Source organism: Gossypium arboreum, unplaced genomic scaffold (genome assembly GCF_025698485.1).
Source record: "Gossypium arboreum isolate Shixiya-1 unplaced genomic scaffold, ASM2569848v2 Contig00208, whole genome shotgun sequence".
NCBI lineage: Eukaryota > Viridiplantae > Streptophyta > Magnoliopsida > Malvales > Malvaceae > Gossypium > Gossypium arboreum.
The window spans coordinates 42501-60000 of record NW_026440325.1 but is presented as its reverse complement, the minus strand read 5'-3'; the positions used below and the strand labels follow the sequence as shown (position 1 = coordinate 60000).

Genomic DNA, 17500 nt, shown 5'->3' with positions numbered 1-17500 from the left:
AGGGAGATCACTCAGAGTATAACCCTGAAAACAAAAGCGCATTTCAACGGATCCAATCGCTCTTTTTTTTTCTTGGATAAGAATAAAATAAACAAAACCCCATTTTCTTAATTAATCCTCGCGGGTAGATTGATTTTTGATTGATTCTATATAAATAGATATAAAATAAAAAATTTCTATTTATTCTAAATCTATAATTTCGAATTTATATTTAGAATAAATAGAATTTCGAATTAAAAGTTTTTTTATTTCTAAAATTCTAATAAATATTAGATATTAGTTAGATATTAGAATTCCTTTTATTTAGAAAAATCCGAAATGAAGTGAAAACGAAAAAGTATTACTTGTTTTGGATTTGTATAGTATTATACTATATATAGTATAAATATATATTTATACTAGTATTATACAAATTAGTACTATATCGAAATGAAATCGAAATAAGTGGAATGTAAATAAAATAGGATTAATTCCAATCAATAAATCTTAAAACGCAACATGGAAACACCGCAAACAAACGAAACTGGACGATTCGATCAAACTGAATTGTTGTTTTGACTAAACAAACAGTTGCGGATGACTTGACAATGAATTCCAGGTCGAAGCGACTAATCCGATCTATTTTCACATTCATAGGAGTTCGTCTATGTTTCTGCTTTACGAATATGATATTTTCTGGGCATTTCTAATAATATCAAGTGCTATTCCTATTTTGGCATTTCTAATTTCTGGAGTTTTAGCCCCGATTAGAAAGGGTCCAGAAAAACTTTCTAGTTATGAATCGGGTATAGAACCAATGGGCGATGCTTGGTTACAATTTCGAATCCGTTATTATATGTTTGCTCTAGTTTTTGTTGTTTTTGATGTTGAAACGGTTTTTCTTTATCCATGGGCAATGAGTTTCGATGTATTGGGGGTACCCGTATTCATAGAAGCTTTCATTTTCGTGCTTATCCTAATTGTTGGTTCAGTTTATGCATGGCGAAAAGGAGCATTGGAATGGTCTTAGTTCCTGAATATTCAGATAATAAAAAGAAAGAAAAAAGTCAAAATAATAATAACATTGAGTATGAATTCCATCGAATTTCCCTTACTTGATCGAACAACCCAAAATTCAGTTATTTCAACTACATTAAATGATCTTTCAAATTGGTCAAGACTCTCCAGTTTATGGCCGCTTCTTTATGGTACCAGTTGTTGCTTTATTGAATTTGCTTCATTAATAGGCTCACGCTTCGACTTTGATCGTTATGGGCTGGTACCAAGATCGAGTCCTAGACAGGCAGACCTAATTTTAACAGCTGGAACAGTAACAATGAAAATGGCGCCCTCTTTAGTGAGATTATATGAACAAATGCCCGAACCTAAATATGTTATTGCTATGGGCGCGTGTACAATTACAGGAGGGATGTTCAGTACTGATTCTTATAGTACTGTTCGGGGGGTCGATAAGCTAATTCCCGTGGATGTCTATTTGCCGGGCTGTCCCCCTAAACCCGAGGCAGTTATAGATGCTATAACAAAACTTCGTAAGAAAATATCTCGCGAAATCTATGAAGATCGAATTAGATCTCAACAGGGGGATCGGTGTTTTACTACCAATCACAAGTTTTGTCTTGTACGCAGTACTCGTACTGGAAATTATAATCAAGGATTGCTCTATCAACCACCATCTACTTCAGAGATTCCTCCTGAAACATTTTTCAACTACAAGGGTTCACTATCTTCCCACGAATTAGTAAATTAGGTAGGATTTTTTTTTTTACAGAAACAGACAACGAATTAATCTTCATAAATTCGATTTCATCATAAATGCGAAATACTTATCTTATAAAAATGACAAATAAAAAAGAAAAGTGGAGAGATAAAAGATGCAGGGTCGTTTGTCTGTTTGGCTAGTCAAACACGGGCTAGTTCATAGATCTTTGGGCTTCGATTACTAAGGAATAGAGACTTTACAAATAAAGCCTGAGGATTGGCATTCCATTGCTGTTATTTTATATGTATATGGTTACAATTATCTACGTTCCCAATGTGCCTATGATGTAGCACCAGGCGGACTGTTAGCCAGTGTGTATCATCTTACGAGAATAGAGTATGGTGTAGATCAACCGGAAGAGGTATGTATAAAAGTATTTGCTCCAAGGAGTAACCCTAGAATTCCGTCTGTTTTCTGGGTTTGGAAAAGTTCGGATTTTCAAGAACGAGAATCTTATGACATGTTGGGAATCTCTTATGAAAATCATCCACGACTGAAACGTATCTTAATGCCCGAAAGTTGGATAGGGTGGCCTTTACGTAAGGATTACATTGCCCCCAATTTTTATGAAATACAAGACGCTCATTGAATGATAAGAAACTAATTACAACTTCGAATATTCAAGGAATATTTGTACATTCTCTTCTAGCTCAAACAGAGGAATTGAGGTTTCATTCGTATTCTTATGGATAGGCTAATAAATAAAAAGAAATAAAAGACAATACATCATTGAGATTCTCGATTTTTGAAGAGACTTTTTTATTTATATTTATTTTATTTCGGACGAGCCGAGACAATAGGATGAACAACAAGGGTTCTGTACCGTGAACTTTGTATCGCGCACATCACTTAGATGAACTCTAGAGAGTCGCATAGAAGGGAATGAAGAAATGGAATATGAAAGAGAATACAAAGAAATAAATGAAAGGGGATCGGCTTCTATTTGTACTGTAGCTGAGATGAGTCTTGGTTATTTCTATCCTTGAACTCCTCTAGACCCGACTTTTTGTTGGGCCTTTCAACCAACTATTTTTATTTTAATCTTTTAATTAAATATGTATGAAGTATTACCATTCTTTTTGAATGTGAGAAGCCGCAGTGTGAACAAATAAAAAAGAAGAGGAAAGATAAGCAAATTTTGTCTTTTACTACATTATAATAGACACATTAGAATAGACTCTTTGCTCATTTTAAAAAGAGAAAAAAATACAAAATAAAATAAATAAAGAGAGGGTTTACTCTCAGATACCTAGCTAGATAAGTATGTATTATGTCGATCCATATCAATTAATTTGTAGAGTAGATACTCATACAAATTAATCATATGCCAGGAACCAGATTTGAACTGGTGACACGAGGATTTTCAGTCCTCTGCTCTACCAACTGAGCTATCCCGACCATTACCGACGCATTATCCTCATAATACTAGATGACTTGGGTCTATGTCAATTAAAAATGAAAACAAAAAAACGAAAAAGTATTAAATTAAAAGTCTCGAACAGGAATTTCTTGGATCTTCAAAAGGAAGACTTTGTAAATTTCCATATGAGTAATCATATGTATTATGAATCATTCAAATAGGTATTCCTTGCTCAAGAGATTTCTACGTATATCATATATATATCACATCACACTATATCACAAGACTTGTGATAAGAGAACAAAATTCTGCTATGCTAGGATACGCTTGTAAAACGGCAAAGAATAGGATGAATGAGAAACATGAGGAACTTTGAACCACTAACAAAAAGGGTAGGATAAAATAAATAGACAGCAAACGGGCTTTTTGGGGTTGGGGATAGAGGGACTTGAACCCTCACGATTTTTAAAGTCGACGGATTTTCCTCTTACTATAAATTTCATTGTTGTCGGTATTGATATTGACATGTAGAACGGGACTCTATCTTTATTCTCGTCCGATTAATCAGTTTTTCAAAAGATTTATCAGACTATGGAGTGAATGATTTGATTAATGACTATTCTATTCGATTCTTTCTTCAACTTGGAATCGATTCACAACAATTCTTTTTATTTTTCATATTTTCATATAAATATAAATTGATATTGCATATAATAGAAATAAAAAAAAAAATACGGGTTCGGTTCGTCTTTTTTGAGATAGTTTTTCATTAGTATACCTATAAAAAAAATAGGTATATCTTGCATCCTTTCTAGAGTTTCGATATTCGATATAAGGATTCCTTTACCAACAGTCAACCCCATTTGTTAGAATAGCTTCCATTGAGTCTCTGCACCTATCCTTTCCTTTTTTTCTTATTCTCGCTTGCTGAACCTTTGTTCATGTTTATTTTCGTAAAATAATAAAATAATAGGATTTGGCTCAGGATTGCCCATTTTTCATTCCAGGGTTTCTCTGAATTTGAAAGTTATCACTTAGTAGGTTTCCATACCAAGGCTCAATCCAATTAAGTCCGTAGCGTCTACCAATTTCGCCATATCCCCTTTTGTGTCTTGAGATTAGGATCTCATTAGGATGCCCCTCCTTCCCCCTTTCTCCCTCCTTTCCCCCTTCTTTCATTTGTTTATTTTCTTTCGTTTATTTATTTGCTTTCTTTTTATGCGAAACCGTTGAATTTAGTAGATATAGATACAGATTCTTATATCGAAGGGTCTTTACCTATTTTCTTGTTTGTTTATCCGTTTTTCGTCTCTATCGGAGACCCATATTAATTTTTATTTGGTCCAAAAATATTTTATCATTTCTGTATTCGCAATTCAATATAGATGGGTATTTCATAACATATATATGTCCCTCTTACTCTCAGTTTTCTCAGGCAATTTGGTGGAATACTCGAAGGGTCGATTCTTTTTTTCGTCTTAGCTTCTGTCTTTATGAATGAAAACAAAAGAAAGGAGTCTCTCATTATGATCTGGATTTCATTTCTATGGGTTGCATCTTTTTTTCTTTAATTTCATTTTTATTCTTATTATTAGACTATCCTATATAACCATAATAACTAAAAAATTAAAAATGAAAATTGAATTTATTCATTATTAAAAATGAAAATGAAATTAATTATTTTTTTTTATAGTATAATAGCTAGAACTAATTATTTCTATTTAATAACTAGAACTAATTATTCCATTCATTTCTATTTCGAATTCGAAGATAATTCAAATTTTTGAGTCTAAAAAGAGTTTCATTCTAATTATCTAGACTTATAACGTTTCATTTATATAATCATAAAATATATAACTGCATAAAAAGATTTTGACTCTAATTATCTCTATTTAGAACTCTAAACTAAATAGAAATAAATTTAATCTAGATTAAATCTATTAAATCGATCGATTAAATGAAATCTATATAAAAATTTTCTATTTCTATATAATTTAGATGTAAAATATACTAAAATATAAAATAAACTAGAAAATAAAATGGAGTCAGTAATATTAGTAATATTACTATATTAATATAAAAGAAATATAACTAAGATATAAAAAAAGATATTAAATATATTAAATATATAAAATATATAGATAAATAATAAATATATATATAAAATTTTAATTTAAATCGAATTATTAGATTCTATCAACATTAGCTTGAATATTAGATTGAATCTACCATTATTATATTAAATATGTTATATTTATATTAAGTTTATATTAAGTATGGCATTAAAATTAGAAAAATTCTAGTTTTTCTAAATTCGAGTCTCTAATTCATATTAATAATTCATATTAATTATGAATAACTAATAGATAGTTAATAGATAAGATCTAATAGTTTGCTGAATCCCTATGGATACCAAATTTCTATTATTTGAGCCCGCTTAGCTCAGAGGTTAGAGCATCGCATTTGTAATGCGATGGTCATCGGTTCGATTCCGATAGCCGGCTTTCCCTATTTGTTTGCTTTTTGCCTTTTTTACATAATTTAGAATGTTTTTTTTGAAATCAAAGAACAAACAGTGAAAAAGCTTTTTCCCTTTTCTTCCAATTCTTTCCAAAGGTCAACAATCTGTTTATTATCTCGTCGAAACTTCCAATTAGGGATCAATTTGAGGAGTTAGATCTTTGCAGAATAAATCAAGAAAAAAAGGGAAACTCTTTTGGTTTAATTTATTTATCTATTTAATATTATATTCAATTTATTTATATATTATATCTATTTTATTATATATATTCTAAATATTTTATATCTAAATATTTTATATATTTTATATTTATATATTAATATTATTTTTATATATTATATATATATTTATTTCTATTTTTTGTATACATTATATACAATACAAAAAACCAAAAAAGTAAAGTATGGATATTGATCCAATTCATCTCATTAATATTTGTAGTACAATCCTTCAGTCGATTTCGCTTCATTTAGTTCAGTTTTAATTTCGGTTTATGAAATTTCAATAAAATTCAAATTAATAAGGAGTCCTTATGTCACGTTACCGAGGGCCTCGTTTCAAAAAAATACGCCGTCTGGGGGCTTTACCGGGACTAACTAGTAAAAGGCCTAGAGCCGGAAGCGATCTTAGAAACCAATCGCGCCCCGGTAAAAAATCTCAATACCGTATTCGTTTAGAAGAAAACAAAATTGCGTTTTCATTATGGCCTTACAGAACGACAATTACTTAAATACGTTCGTATTGCCAGAAAAGCCAAAGGGTCAACAGGTCAGGTTTTACTACAATTACTTGAAATGCGGTTGGATAACATCCTTTTTCGATTGGGTATGGCTTCGACTATTCCTCAAGCCCGTCAATTAGTTAACCATAGACATATTTTAGTTAATGGGCGTACAGTAGATATACCAAGTTATCGCTGCAAACCCCGAGATATTATTTCAGCGAGGGATGAACAAAAATCTAGAACTCTGATTCAAAATTATCTTGATTCATCCACCAATGAGGAATTACCAAAACATTTGACCTTTCACACATTACAATATAAAGGATTAGTCAATCAAATAATAGATAGGAAATGGGTTGGTTTGAAAATAAATGAATTGCTTGTCGTAGAATATTATTCTCGTCAGACTTAAACCTAACTAAAATAACAAAACAAGGGTTCTGCCCCCTTTTCACCTGAGTTAAGGTTAAGTAAAGGAAGACAGGGGAATGGGTTTGATTCGGAGATTTTTCTCCTATTCATGTATGATAGATACGTAAGGAGATTTTCATCCCCTGTATGCTATTTTACGTATTCCATATTAAAAAGGAATTGGGAATAGAGAACTAAAGAAGGGTCTAATTCTTTAGTATATGTTCTTATTTGATACATTGTAGTCAGTTACATTGGCGAATTAGGTGAAGGTGCGGAAAGAGAGGGATTCGAACCCTCGGTAAACAAGAGTCTACATAGCAGTTCCAATGCTACGCCTTGAACCACTCGGCCATCTCTCCTACATAATTATTATGGCCGATACCCCGAGCGAATAGCGAGTTACTCATATTAGATTGTTCGATAGGTACGAACAATATCAATTCTAACTAGGAAACTTGCTATAAAAATAGAAAACTTTTCATCACTTTTTTTTTATCACTTTTTCTTTAGCCTCCGGCTCGAAGAATTTTAAAAATGGAATGGGTCTACTTTTATGTTATTTCGTACTGTACACTTCCTTTGTTTGTGAGATCATTTTATTTTCTCACGAGGGGTAATGAAAAGAGTTATAGAATGGATTGCTACCTATGCCTAGATCGCAGATAAATGGAAATTTTATTGATAAGACCTTTTCAATTGTAGCCAATATCTTATTACGAATAATTCCGACAACTTCAGGAGAAAAAGAGGCATTTACTTATTACAGAGATGGTGCGATTTGATTATTATTATATATATATTTTACTTTATTCTCTTTATTCTTTATTTATTATTTACTTTTTTATTTACTTTACCACTCTCAGTCTTAGGAAAAAGACACATTATTCAGAATAGAAAAAAGGCTATTGAAAACAAAAAAGAAATCTACGCTTGTTGAAGGTGAAGTTTATAAATAAAGCAATTCCTTCTGTCGTGTATCCCCGATTAATGCAACCTCAGATGCTTCAATTGTTGATTCGAGTATTGAGCGAAAGGTTACACCTATGGGTCTGTATTGTGGGTCAACCCTACTACACTAGTACCAATAGGCGGCATAGAGGAAGAAGCACTACGCCTAGGAATCAACAACACGAAAACTTTGTTATTAATGATTCCCTTTCTTTATCGGGATCGGAACTAAGAGAAATGGTTGGGACAACAAACATCCATCTTGTTCGTACTTTGGATACCCATATAACCATCGAAGATTGTTGAAGTGACTAATTCCTGGAAATTAAGGAGCGTTGAGAACAAAGAAATTGTTGGAGTTTACTTTTTTATCTAGTACGAACACGCTTGATGGTAAGAAAAGATCTTTTGCAAGAGGGTTGGCTAGAGATTTCTTGTAAAAACATTAGCCCCGCTCAGTTCATAATGACAATATTTCGACCTTTTTTTTAATTCCATGGATTATTCTCATTATGCACATAAAGGAGGAGCCGTATGAGGTGAAAATCTCATGTACGGTTTTGGAACGGAGAATTCTTTGAATCGAATGACGACCGTAACGGATGTCGGCTCAATCCGAAGGAAATTATGCGGAGGCCTTACAGAATTATTATGAAGCTATGCGACTAGAAATTGATCCCTATGATCGAAGTTATATACTATATAACATAGGCCTTATCCACACAAGTAATGGAGAGCATACAAAAGCTTTAGAATATTATTTTCGAGCACTAGAACGAAACCCGTTCTTACCACAAGCTTTTAATAATATGGCTGTGATCTGTCATTACGTGCGACTATCTCCACTATAGAAATAAAAAAAGGAAAGAAAGAGCAAATACGCTAGTAAATAAATACGCTAGTAAATAAACACGCTAGTAAATAAAATACTAGAAAAAAAATAGGCTTTCTACATATTGCATCGTCCAAAAACGATTTTTATCAGCTGTAATAAAAAAGAAACTTCATAGAAGTCGAAATATGAAGAAATATATATGCCTAGATACTTTATTCTATGGATAAAGATCTAATTGATAGAGGAAGCACCGTAAAGATCAATTAGCGAGGTTTTGAGCCGATACAATAAATAAGAATTGCTTATTTATGTCATGATATGAGATAAAATTAGGAATCGACTTATGTAATAGAGCCGATCCCCAAGTTATTGAGCAGCGGTGTAGCATCAGATCCCAAAGACAGTAAGTCTTTTTATGAGGAAGAAGTCTTTTCAAGGATTCTATATAAATTTCTATATGATATGAAACTGAGATAGTTACCTTTCAGAAAAATCTAACGGACGACAGCCCTGAAATGCCTATGCTTTATTTTTCTGAAGGTGGGAGAAAAGATAAAACTTATTATTAATTTAATCCAAATTAGAGTTTGAAACTCATGTAATTAACCCCTTTTGGTTAACCCGAGACAAATCAATAGATCTATGAGAAATCTCATTCAATTGGATATATGGTAGGGTAAAAAAATGGGATACCAAAAGAATTGACTGCCGAGCCGTATGAGGTAGGAAACTCTCAAGCACGGTTCTAAGGGAAGGAATTGAACCGCCTATTTCTGACCGGGGAGAACAGGCCATCTGACAGGGGATTCTGAAATAGCGGAGGCTTGGTTCGATCAAGCCGCTGAGTATTGGAAACAGGCTATAGCGCTTACTCCTGGTAATTATATTGAAGCGCAGAATTGGTTAAAGATCACGCGGCGTTTCGAATAAGAACAAGAGCTCTCTGTTTATTTATTATTATTTTAGTTTTAGGATTCGAAATTCGAATTAGAAATTAGAGAATTCTATTTAATTCTATTTCTATTTAATTTCTATTAAATCCATTTATTTAATATTTAATTTAATTAAATAAATTACGGTACTATTTAAATTATTAAATTCGATTTTCTAGTCAATTTGACTATTTAAATTAAATAGTAAAAAATATTAATTTAATTGGAATTGTTAATTGTGTAATGGTTTGGTTTTGTTGGACCCATGGGTCAAATAAAACGGAGCATTTCTCTCTTGGGAAAACCAATCAAAGAATTTCATTATATCCTTTCTCAAATCGTTCTATTTCGTTTGATATTTCGTAAGGATAAGTAATACACGGATATAGCAAAATAAAATATATATATAATATATATATATTTTCTGCTTCTATTTCTATTAAAACTAAAACTAATAAAAACCCCTCAAATGACTAACTATCGATACTGGAGTATCCCGTAGTAATGAATGTGCACGTGATTTGGGATAGAGTAATATTGTTTGTTCTATCTATGTAAGACAAAAAAAACTCCACCTCGGAACTTCTAATTGAGATATGAATACACTACACCGGTTGCACAAAAAAATGGGTTTTGCACCAATGTAAGTAAAGTCCGAAAAAGGTTTTATAAGATTAAAAAGGTCCGTTGAGCGCCTCATGGATATGTCATAATAGATCCGAACACTTGCCCCGGATCGACTTCCAGATCATAATTGCTCTAGTGAATAACTAAAGAAAAAATAGATAGATAAAAAATAGATAGATAGATGAGAGATAGAAGAGAAAGAAACTAATTATAAGCGTCTCTCATAGGTTCACTAATTACTGACTGTTGGCGGGTCTCTTTGTATGTGTTGTCCGGAAAGAGGAGGACTCAATGATTATTCGTTCGCCGGAACCAGAAGTAAAAATTTTGGTAGATAGGGATCCCGTAAAAACTTCTTTCGAGGAATGGGCTAGGCCGGGCCATTTCTCAAGAACAATAACTAAGGGACCCGATACTACCACTTGGATCTGGAACCTACATGCCGATGCTCACGATTTCGATAGCCATACCAGTGATTTGGAGGAGATCTCTCGCAAAATATTTAGTGCCCATTTCGGCCAACTCTCCATCATCTTTCTTTGGCTGAGCGGCATGTATTTCCACGGTGCTCGTTTTCCAATTATGAAGCATGGCTCAGCGATCCTACTCACATTGGACCTAGCGCCCAGGTGGTTTGGCCAATAGTGGGCCAAGAAATCTTGAATGGCGATGTGGGTGGGGTTTCGAGGAATACAAATAACCTCTGGTTTTTCAGATTTGGCGAGCATCTGGAATAACTAGTGAATTACAACTCTATTGTACCGCAATCGGTGCATTGGTCTTTGCGGCCTTAATGCTTTTTGCCGGTTGGTTCCATTATCACAAAGCAGCCCCAAAATTGGCTTGGTTCCAAGATGTAGAATCTATGTTGAATCACCATTTAGCAGGGCTACGAACTTCTATAGTAAATGGAATATACAGAATTGTGATCAATCAAATATTGCAAAGCCCCGGTATCTATTATCGATCAGAATTGGATCATAACGGAATTTCGGTCTATACTGGTACCATAATATCAGATTGGGGAGGGAGGTTAGAATTAGAGATTGATAGAAAAGCAAGGATATGGGCTCGTGTAAGTAGGAAACAGAAAATATCTATTCTAGTTCTATCATCAGCTATGGGTTCGAATCTAAGAGAAATTCTAGAGAATGTTTGCTACCCTGAGATTTTCTTGTCTTTCCTGACCGATAAGGAAAAAAAAAAAATTGGGTCAAAAGAAAATGCCATTTTGGAGTTTTATCAACAATTTTCTTGTGTAGGCGGGGATCCGGTATTTTCTGAATCCTTGTGTAAGGAATTACAAAAGAAATTCTTTCAGCAAAGATGTGAATTAGGAAGGATTGGTCGACGAAATATGAACCAGAGATTGAATCTTAATATACCTCAGAACAATACATTTTTGTTACCGCGAGATATATTGGCAGCTGCGGATCGTTTGATTGGAATGAAATTTGAATGGGTACACTTGACGATATGAATCATTTGAAAATAAGCGTATTCGTTCTGTAGCGGATCTCTTACAAGATCAATTCGGATTGGCTCTGGTTCGTTTAGAAAATGTAGTTAGAGGAACTATATGCGGAGCAATTAGGCATAAATTGATACCGACTCCTCAGAATTTGGTAACTTTGACTCCATTAACAACCACTTATGAATCCTTTTTCGGATTACACCCATTGTCTCAAGTTTTGATCGAACAAATCCATTGACACAAATAGTGCATGGGAGAAAATTGAGTTATTTGGGCCCCCGGAGGATTGACCGGCGAACTGCTAATTTTCGGATACGAGATATCCATCCTAGTCACTATGGACGCATTTGCCCAATTGACACGTCTGAAGGGATCAATGTTGGACTTTATCGGATCCTTAGCAATTCATGCCAGGATTGGTCATTAGGTCTCTGAAAGTCCATTTTATAAAATCTTGAGAGATCAAAAAAGCACAGATGCTTTATTTATCCCCAAGTCGAGATGAATATTATATGGTAGCGGCAGGAAATTCTTTGGCCTTGAATCAGGGTATTCAGAAGAACAGGTTGTTCCGGCTCGATACCGCCAAGAATTCCTGACTATTGCATGGGAACAAGTTCATCTTCGAAGTATTTTCCTTTCAATATTTTTCTATTGGAGCTTCCTCATTCCTTTTATCGAGCATAATGACGCGAATCGGGCTTTAATGAGTTCTAATATGTAACGCCAAGAAGTTCCGCTTTCTCGTTCCGAGAAGTGCATTGTTGAACTGGGTGGAACGCCCGGTGGCTCTAGATTCAGGAGTTCCGCTATAGCCGATCACGAGGGAAAGATCATTTCCACCGATACTGACAAGATTATTTTATCGGGCAATGGAGATGCTCTAGGCATTCCATTAGTTATGTATCAACGTTCCAACAAAAATACTTGTATGCATCAAACTGCCCGGGTTCGGCGGGGTAAAATGCATTAAAAGGGCAAATTTTAGCGGACGGTGCCGTTACGGTTGGTGGCGAACTCTGCTTTGGGCAAAAACGTACTAGTAGCTTATATGCCAAGGGAAGGTTACAATTTTGAGGATGCGGTACTCATTAGCGAGCGTCTAGTATATGAAGATATTTATACTTCTTTTCACATACGAAAATATGAAATTCAGACTCATGTGACAAGCCAAGGTCCTGAAAGAATCACTAACGAAATACCGCACCTAGAAGCCCATTTACTCCGCAATTTAGACAAAATGGAATTGTGATGCTGGGATCTTGGGTGGAGACAGGCGATATTTTAGTAGGTAAATTAACGCCTCAGGTGGCGAAAGAATCATCGTATGCTCCTGGAAGATAGATTATTATAATATATACTTGGGATTCAGGTATCCACTTCAAAGGAAACCCGTCTAAAATTACCTATAGGTGGGAGGGGTCGAGTCATCGATGTGAGATGGGTCCAGAAAAAGGGGTTCTAGTTATAATCCGGAAACGATTCGTGTCTCATATTTCACAGAAAACGCGAAATCAAAGTAGGCGATAAAGTAGCCGGAAGGCATGGAAATACAAGGGATCATTTCAAAAAATTTTACCTAGACAGGGATATGCCTTTATTTGCAAGACGGAAGACCTGTTGATATGGTCTTCAACCCATTAGGAGTACCTTCATACGAATGAATGTAGGACAGCTATTTGAATGCTCGCTTGGGTTAGCAGGGAGTCTACTAGATAGACATTATCGAATAGCACCATTTGATGAGAGATATGAATAAGAGGCTTCGAGAAACCTAGTGTTTTCCGAATTATATCAAGCCAGTAAGCAAACAGCGAATCCATGGGTATTTGAACCCGAATATCCGGAAAAAGCCGAATATTTGATGGAAGAACGGGAGGCCCCTTTGAGCAACCTGTTATAATAGGAAAACTCATATCTTGAAATTAATTCATCAAGTTGATGATAAAATACATGGGCGTTCCAGGGACATTATGCACTTGTTACACAACAACCACTTAGAGGAAGGTCCAAGCAAGGAGGACAACGGGTAGAGAAATGGAGGTTTGGGCTCTAGAGGGATTTGGTGTTGCTCATATTTTACAAGAAATGCTTACTTATAAATCTGATCATTAGAGCTCGCCAAGAAGTACTTGGGACTACGATCATTGGAGGAACAATACCTTAAACCCGAAGATGCTCCAGAATCTTTTCGATTGCTCGTCCGAGAATTACGATCTTTGGCTCTGAACTGAATCATTTCCTTGTATCTGAGAAGAACTTCCAGATTAATAGGAAGGAAGCTTAATCGAATGAATCAGAATTTTCTTCTATGATCGACCGATATAAACATCAACAACTCCGAATTGACAGTTTCTCCCCAACAAATAAGTGCTTGGGCCAAGAAAATCCTACCAATGGAGAAACCGTTGGAGAGTGACAAAACCCTATACTTTTCATTACAAAACCAATAAACCGGAAAAGGATGGATTATTTGTGAAAGAATTTTTGACCTATAAAAGTGGAATTTGCGCTTGTGGAAATTATCGAGTAATTGGAAATCAAAAGGAGGGCCCTAAATTTTGTGAACAATGTGAGTTGAATTTGTTGATTCTGATACGAAGATATCAAATGGGATACATAAGGCTGGTATGTCCAGTAACTCATGTATGGTATTTGAAACGTCTTCCTAGTTATATCGCCAATCTTTTAGACAAACCCTTAAAGAATTAGAGGGTCTAGTATACTGCGATGTGTGATTTGATCGAAATTATTATTTTACAGATTAGAATGAGAAACTGTCATCCCATTCAATCGAATTGGGATGCCCTGGATCTGACATGTCTCTTGGGAAGAGTAACATGAAGCTCAGAATTATGGGCGTATTCAATACTCCCAAATAAAAAGGGAATTGGTCTATGGTCGAGTCAGTAAAATAAATAACTAGGAATTTTGAGTTGTACCGTGAAAAAAAGACTTTTTTGTGGAATTAACTGTTCTCATTTCTTTTAGTTCTTTAGAAAGAAATGAAATTATGTTCAAGGAAACAAATATGTCATGGTTGCAGGAGTCTATACATCGCATATAGGCTTAGGCTTTAAGTTAAGGGCATCGTGGTATAATCGTCGAGGTACCGCAGGACCTAAGAGATCGAATGGAAGGGTACATAGACAAGTAAACCTTTATGACACTCCTTTAATTTAAGAGGATTCAGCATTCGAGGGAAGTAGACTACTCAAGAATTTCACATTTCATTTATGTCCTAATTTTGAATTGAATAAAGAATTAAGAAAATCTAAATCAATAAAAGAAGAATCAATCAATGAAATGTTTCTTGGAACTTGAGTAAAGAGTAGACCTTTTTGGGGGGGTTCTAGAATTTGAAAGCGAGAACTCCTTTACTTTATCTTTATTTGGTGTAACTCATTGAGCCGGATGAGAGGAAACTCATGTCCGATTTTGAGGGGGGATCCGCAGGCCCTATCCTAATTTTTCTTTTGCTAGGCCCATCGCTAAAAAACCTACTTTCTTACGATTACGAGGTTCATTCGAATATGAAATTCAATCCTGGAAATACAGTATCCCACTTTTTTTTACTACCCAAGGTTTCGATACATTTCGAAGTCGCGAAATTTCTACCGAGCAGGTGCTATTCGAGAACAATTAGCTGATCTAGATTTGCGAATTCTTATCGATTATTCGGTGGTAGAATGGAAAGAATTAGGAGAAGAAGGCCTCACGGGTAATGAATGGGAAGATCGAAAAATTGGAAGAAGAAAGGATTTTTTGGTTAGACGCATGGAATTGGCTAAGCATTTTATTCGAACAAATATAGAACCAGAATGGATGGTTTTATGTCTATTACCGGTTCTTCCTCCCGAGTTGAGACCGATCATTCAGATAGATGGGGGTAAACTAATGAGTTCGGATATTAATGAACTCTATAGAAGAGTTATCTATCGAAATAATACTCTTACCGATCTATTAACAACAAGTAGATCTACGCCAGGGAATTAGTAATGTGTCAGAAAAATTGGTACAAGAAGCCGTGGATACACTTTGATAATGGAATCCGCGGACAACCAATGAGGGACGGTCATAATAAGGTTTACAAGTCGTTTTCAGATGTAATTGAAGGCAAAGAGGGAAGATTTCGCGAGTTCAATCTTTGTTTGTCCATTAGTTTGGTTTCTTTTCATCGCGGGATAGAGCAGTTTGGTAGCTCGCAAGGCTCATAACCTTGAGGTCATGGGTTCAAATCCGTTCCCGCAACATTACATTTTTTGACAAAAAATTAGACTTGACCCTATTAACTAGTCATTTTTTCTTTTAGGGGGGTGTATTATATTCCAATTCCAGTCAACTATTTACAGTCAACTATAACGAATCTTTTATCCTCTTATCTTAAATACATTGCCCTGGGCGGATAGCGGAATCGAACCCGCGTCTTCTCCTTGGCAAAGAGAAATTTTACCATTCGACTATATCCGCATTTTCGTTCTTGATTCTTGATACGAAAGAATATTTGGTCAGAGCTAGGACAGATACTTTCTTCAGTTCAGGGCGATTTTATCAAATTCCACTACTAAACCAATTAACAATCGAAATTATATAACAATTCAAATGCTTATCAATTAATCAAATTACAAGTTATTAGCAATTAATATTAATTTATATTATTTGTTATTAATATTAAGAATATTAAGTAATTAATAATATTTATATTATTATATTAATATATTTCGATTTATAAATCTATATTTCTATATTATTTATTTTATTATTCTATCTATTATTATATTATCTATTTATAATTTATATATTATTTTTATATATTATTATTATATATATTTTTATATATATTTTTATTTCTATTTAGTTATTATTTTATTTCTATTTAGTTATTATTTATTTTTATTTCTATTTAGTTATTATTTAGTTATTATTTATATTTAGTATATTTAGAATTTATTATTATTTAATATTTAATTTAAGTTAAATAGAAAAATTAATAATTTAATTTAAGTATAATTAAAATAAATTATTAATTTATTTTCATTTTTTTTATTATGATTTCGATTTTATTATTTTCTTTTCATTCATCATTCAAATTCTATTTATTTCATTCAAGTTACATTACAGATTACAGAAGTTTGACTGACCCCCCCCTCTAATTTTTTTTTTATTTTCATTTTGGCAACTTATACTTCTATATTATTGAATGTGTCTCAAAATCTGAAAAATTCGTGGGAGGGGTCATTTTTGGATCCAGAATGGATAGATTCAAGAAATAAGAGAATTAAGGATACCCACTAGAAAAACTAATCCAATCCATAAAGATGTACCGGAAAATACAATATTTTTGTTACTCAACCAACCATCAGGAGAAGCAAATACAACAGGTACACTAATCAGTAAGATTGACGAAGTAGCAATTAATGCAAAAACAGCCAATTGGAAAGCAATAGTCATGTTTCTAATCCTCCAAGCTACCAACAAAAGAACTATACCATTTGATCCCTCTATGATATTGACCAAAAAAAATTAATAAAATGCAAGGTAGAGGGATTTTACCATGAATCGATTGATTCTATATGACTTATTTCCAACCCTTTAACCGCTTTTATTCGGACATGGGGTCGAGGGTGATTTTTTTATTTCACGTTCACAAATAGGCATGCTAGATTATGCATTTCATCTATCTATATATACAGATAAATAGATTGACCTATAGGTTCACACACGATATCTTTCTATACATAGTGATGGTATCAACTCATATGGCCATGTTCGATTCGGTGGAATAAAAATAAAATAGAAATTAGCTTTCGGAGAGATGGCTGAGTGGTTGATAGCTCCGGTCTTGAAAACCGGTATAGTTCGAAACAAAGAACTATCGAGGGTTCGAATCCCTCTCTCTCCTTTTG

General features: G+C 33.9%; 1 protein-coding gene, 4 non-coding genes and 1 pseudogene across 5 annotated transcripts; 4 read left to right on the top strand and 2 right to left on the bottom strand.

Moving 5' to 3' along the window:
- The first annotated feature begins 333 nt into the window (after window positions 1-333).
- On the top strand, window positions 334-1838 carry LOC128288358 (NAD(P)H-quinone oxidoreductase subunit K, chloroplastic). The gene has a single exon (XM_053024853.1). It carries the CDS (start codon window positions 1070-1072, stop codon window positions 1745-1747), a length of 678 nt encoding a protein of 225 aa, XP_052880813.1. The 5' UTR covers window positions 334-1069; the 3' UTR covers window positions 1748-1838.
- A 1246-nt stretch (window positions 1839-3084) lies between these two features.
- Window positions 3085-3157, bottom strand: TRNAF-GAA (transfer RNA phenylalanine (anticodon GAA)). The gene has a single exon. It is a non-coding gene; the product is annotated as a tRNA-Phe (tRNA).
- A 2393-nt stretch (window positions 3158-5550) lies between these two features.
- TRNAT-UGU (transfer RNA threonine (anticodon UGU)) lies at window positions 5551-5623 on the top strand. The gene has a single exon. It is a non-coding gene; the product is annotated as a tRNA-Thr (tRNA).
- A 1427-nt stretch (window positions 5624-7050) lies between these two features.
- Window positions 7051-7137, bottom strand: TRNAS-GGA (transfer RNA serine (anticodon GGA)). The gene has a single exon. It is a non-coding gene; the product is annotated as a tRNA-Ser (tRNA).
- Window positions 7138-10913: 3776 nt separating this feature from the next.
- LOC128288362 (DNA-directed RNA polymerase subunit beta-like) lies at window positions 10914-13881 on the top strand (annotated as a pseudogene).
- Window positions 13882-17403: 3522 nt separating this feature from the next.
- On the top strand, window positions 17404-17496 carry TRNAS-UGA (transfer RNA serine (anticodon UGA)). The gene has a single exon. It is a non-coding gene; the product is annotated as a tRNA-Ser (tRNA).
- Window positions 17497-17500: the final 4 nt, after the last annotated feature.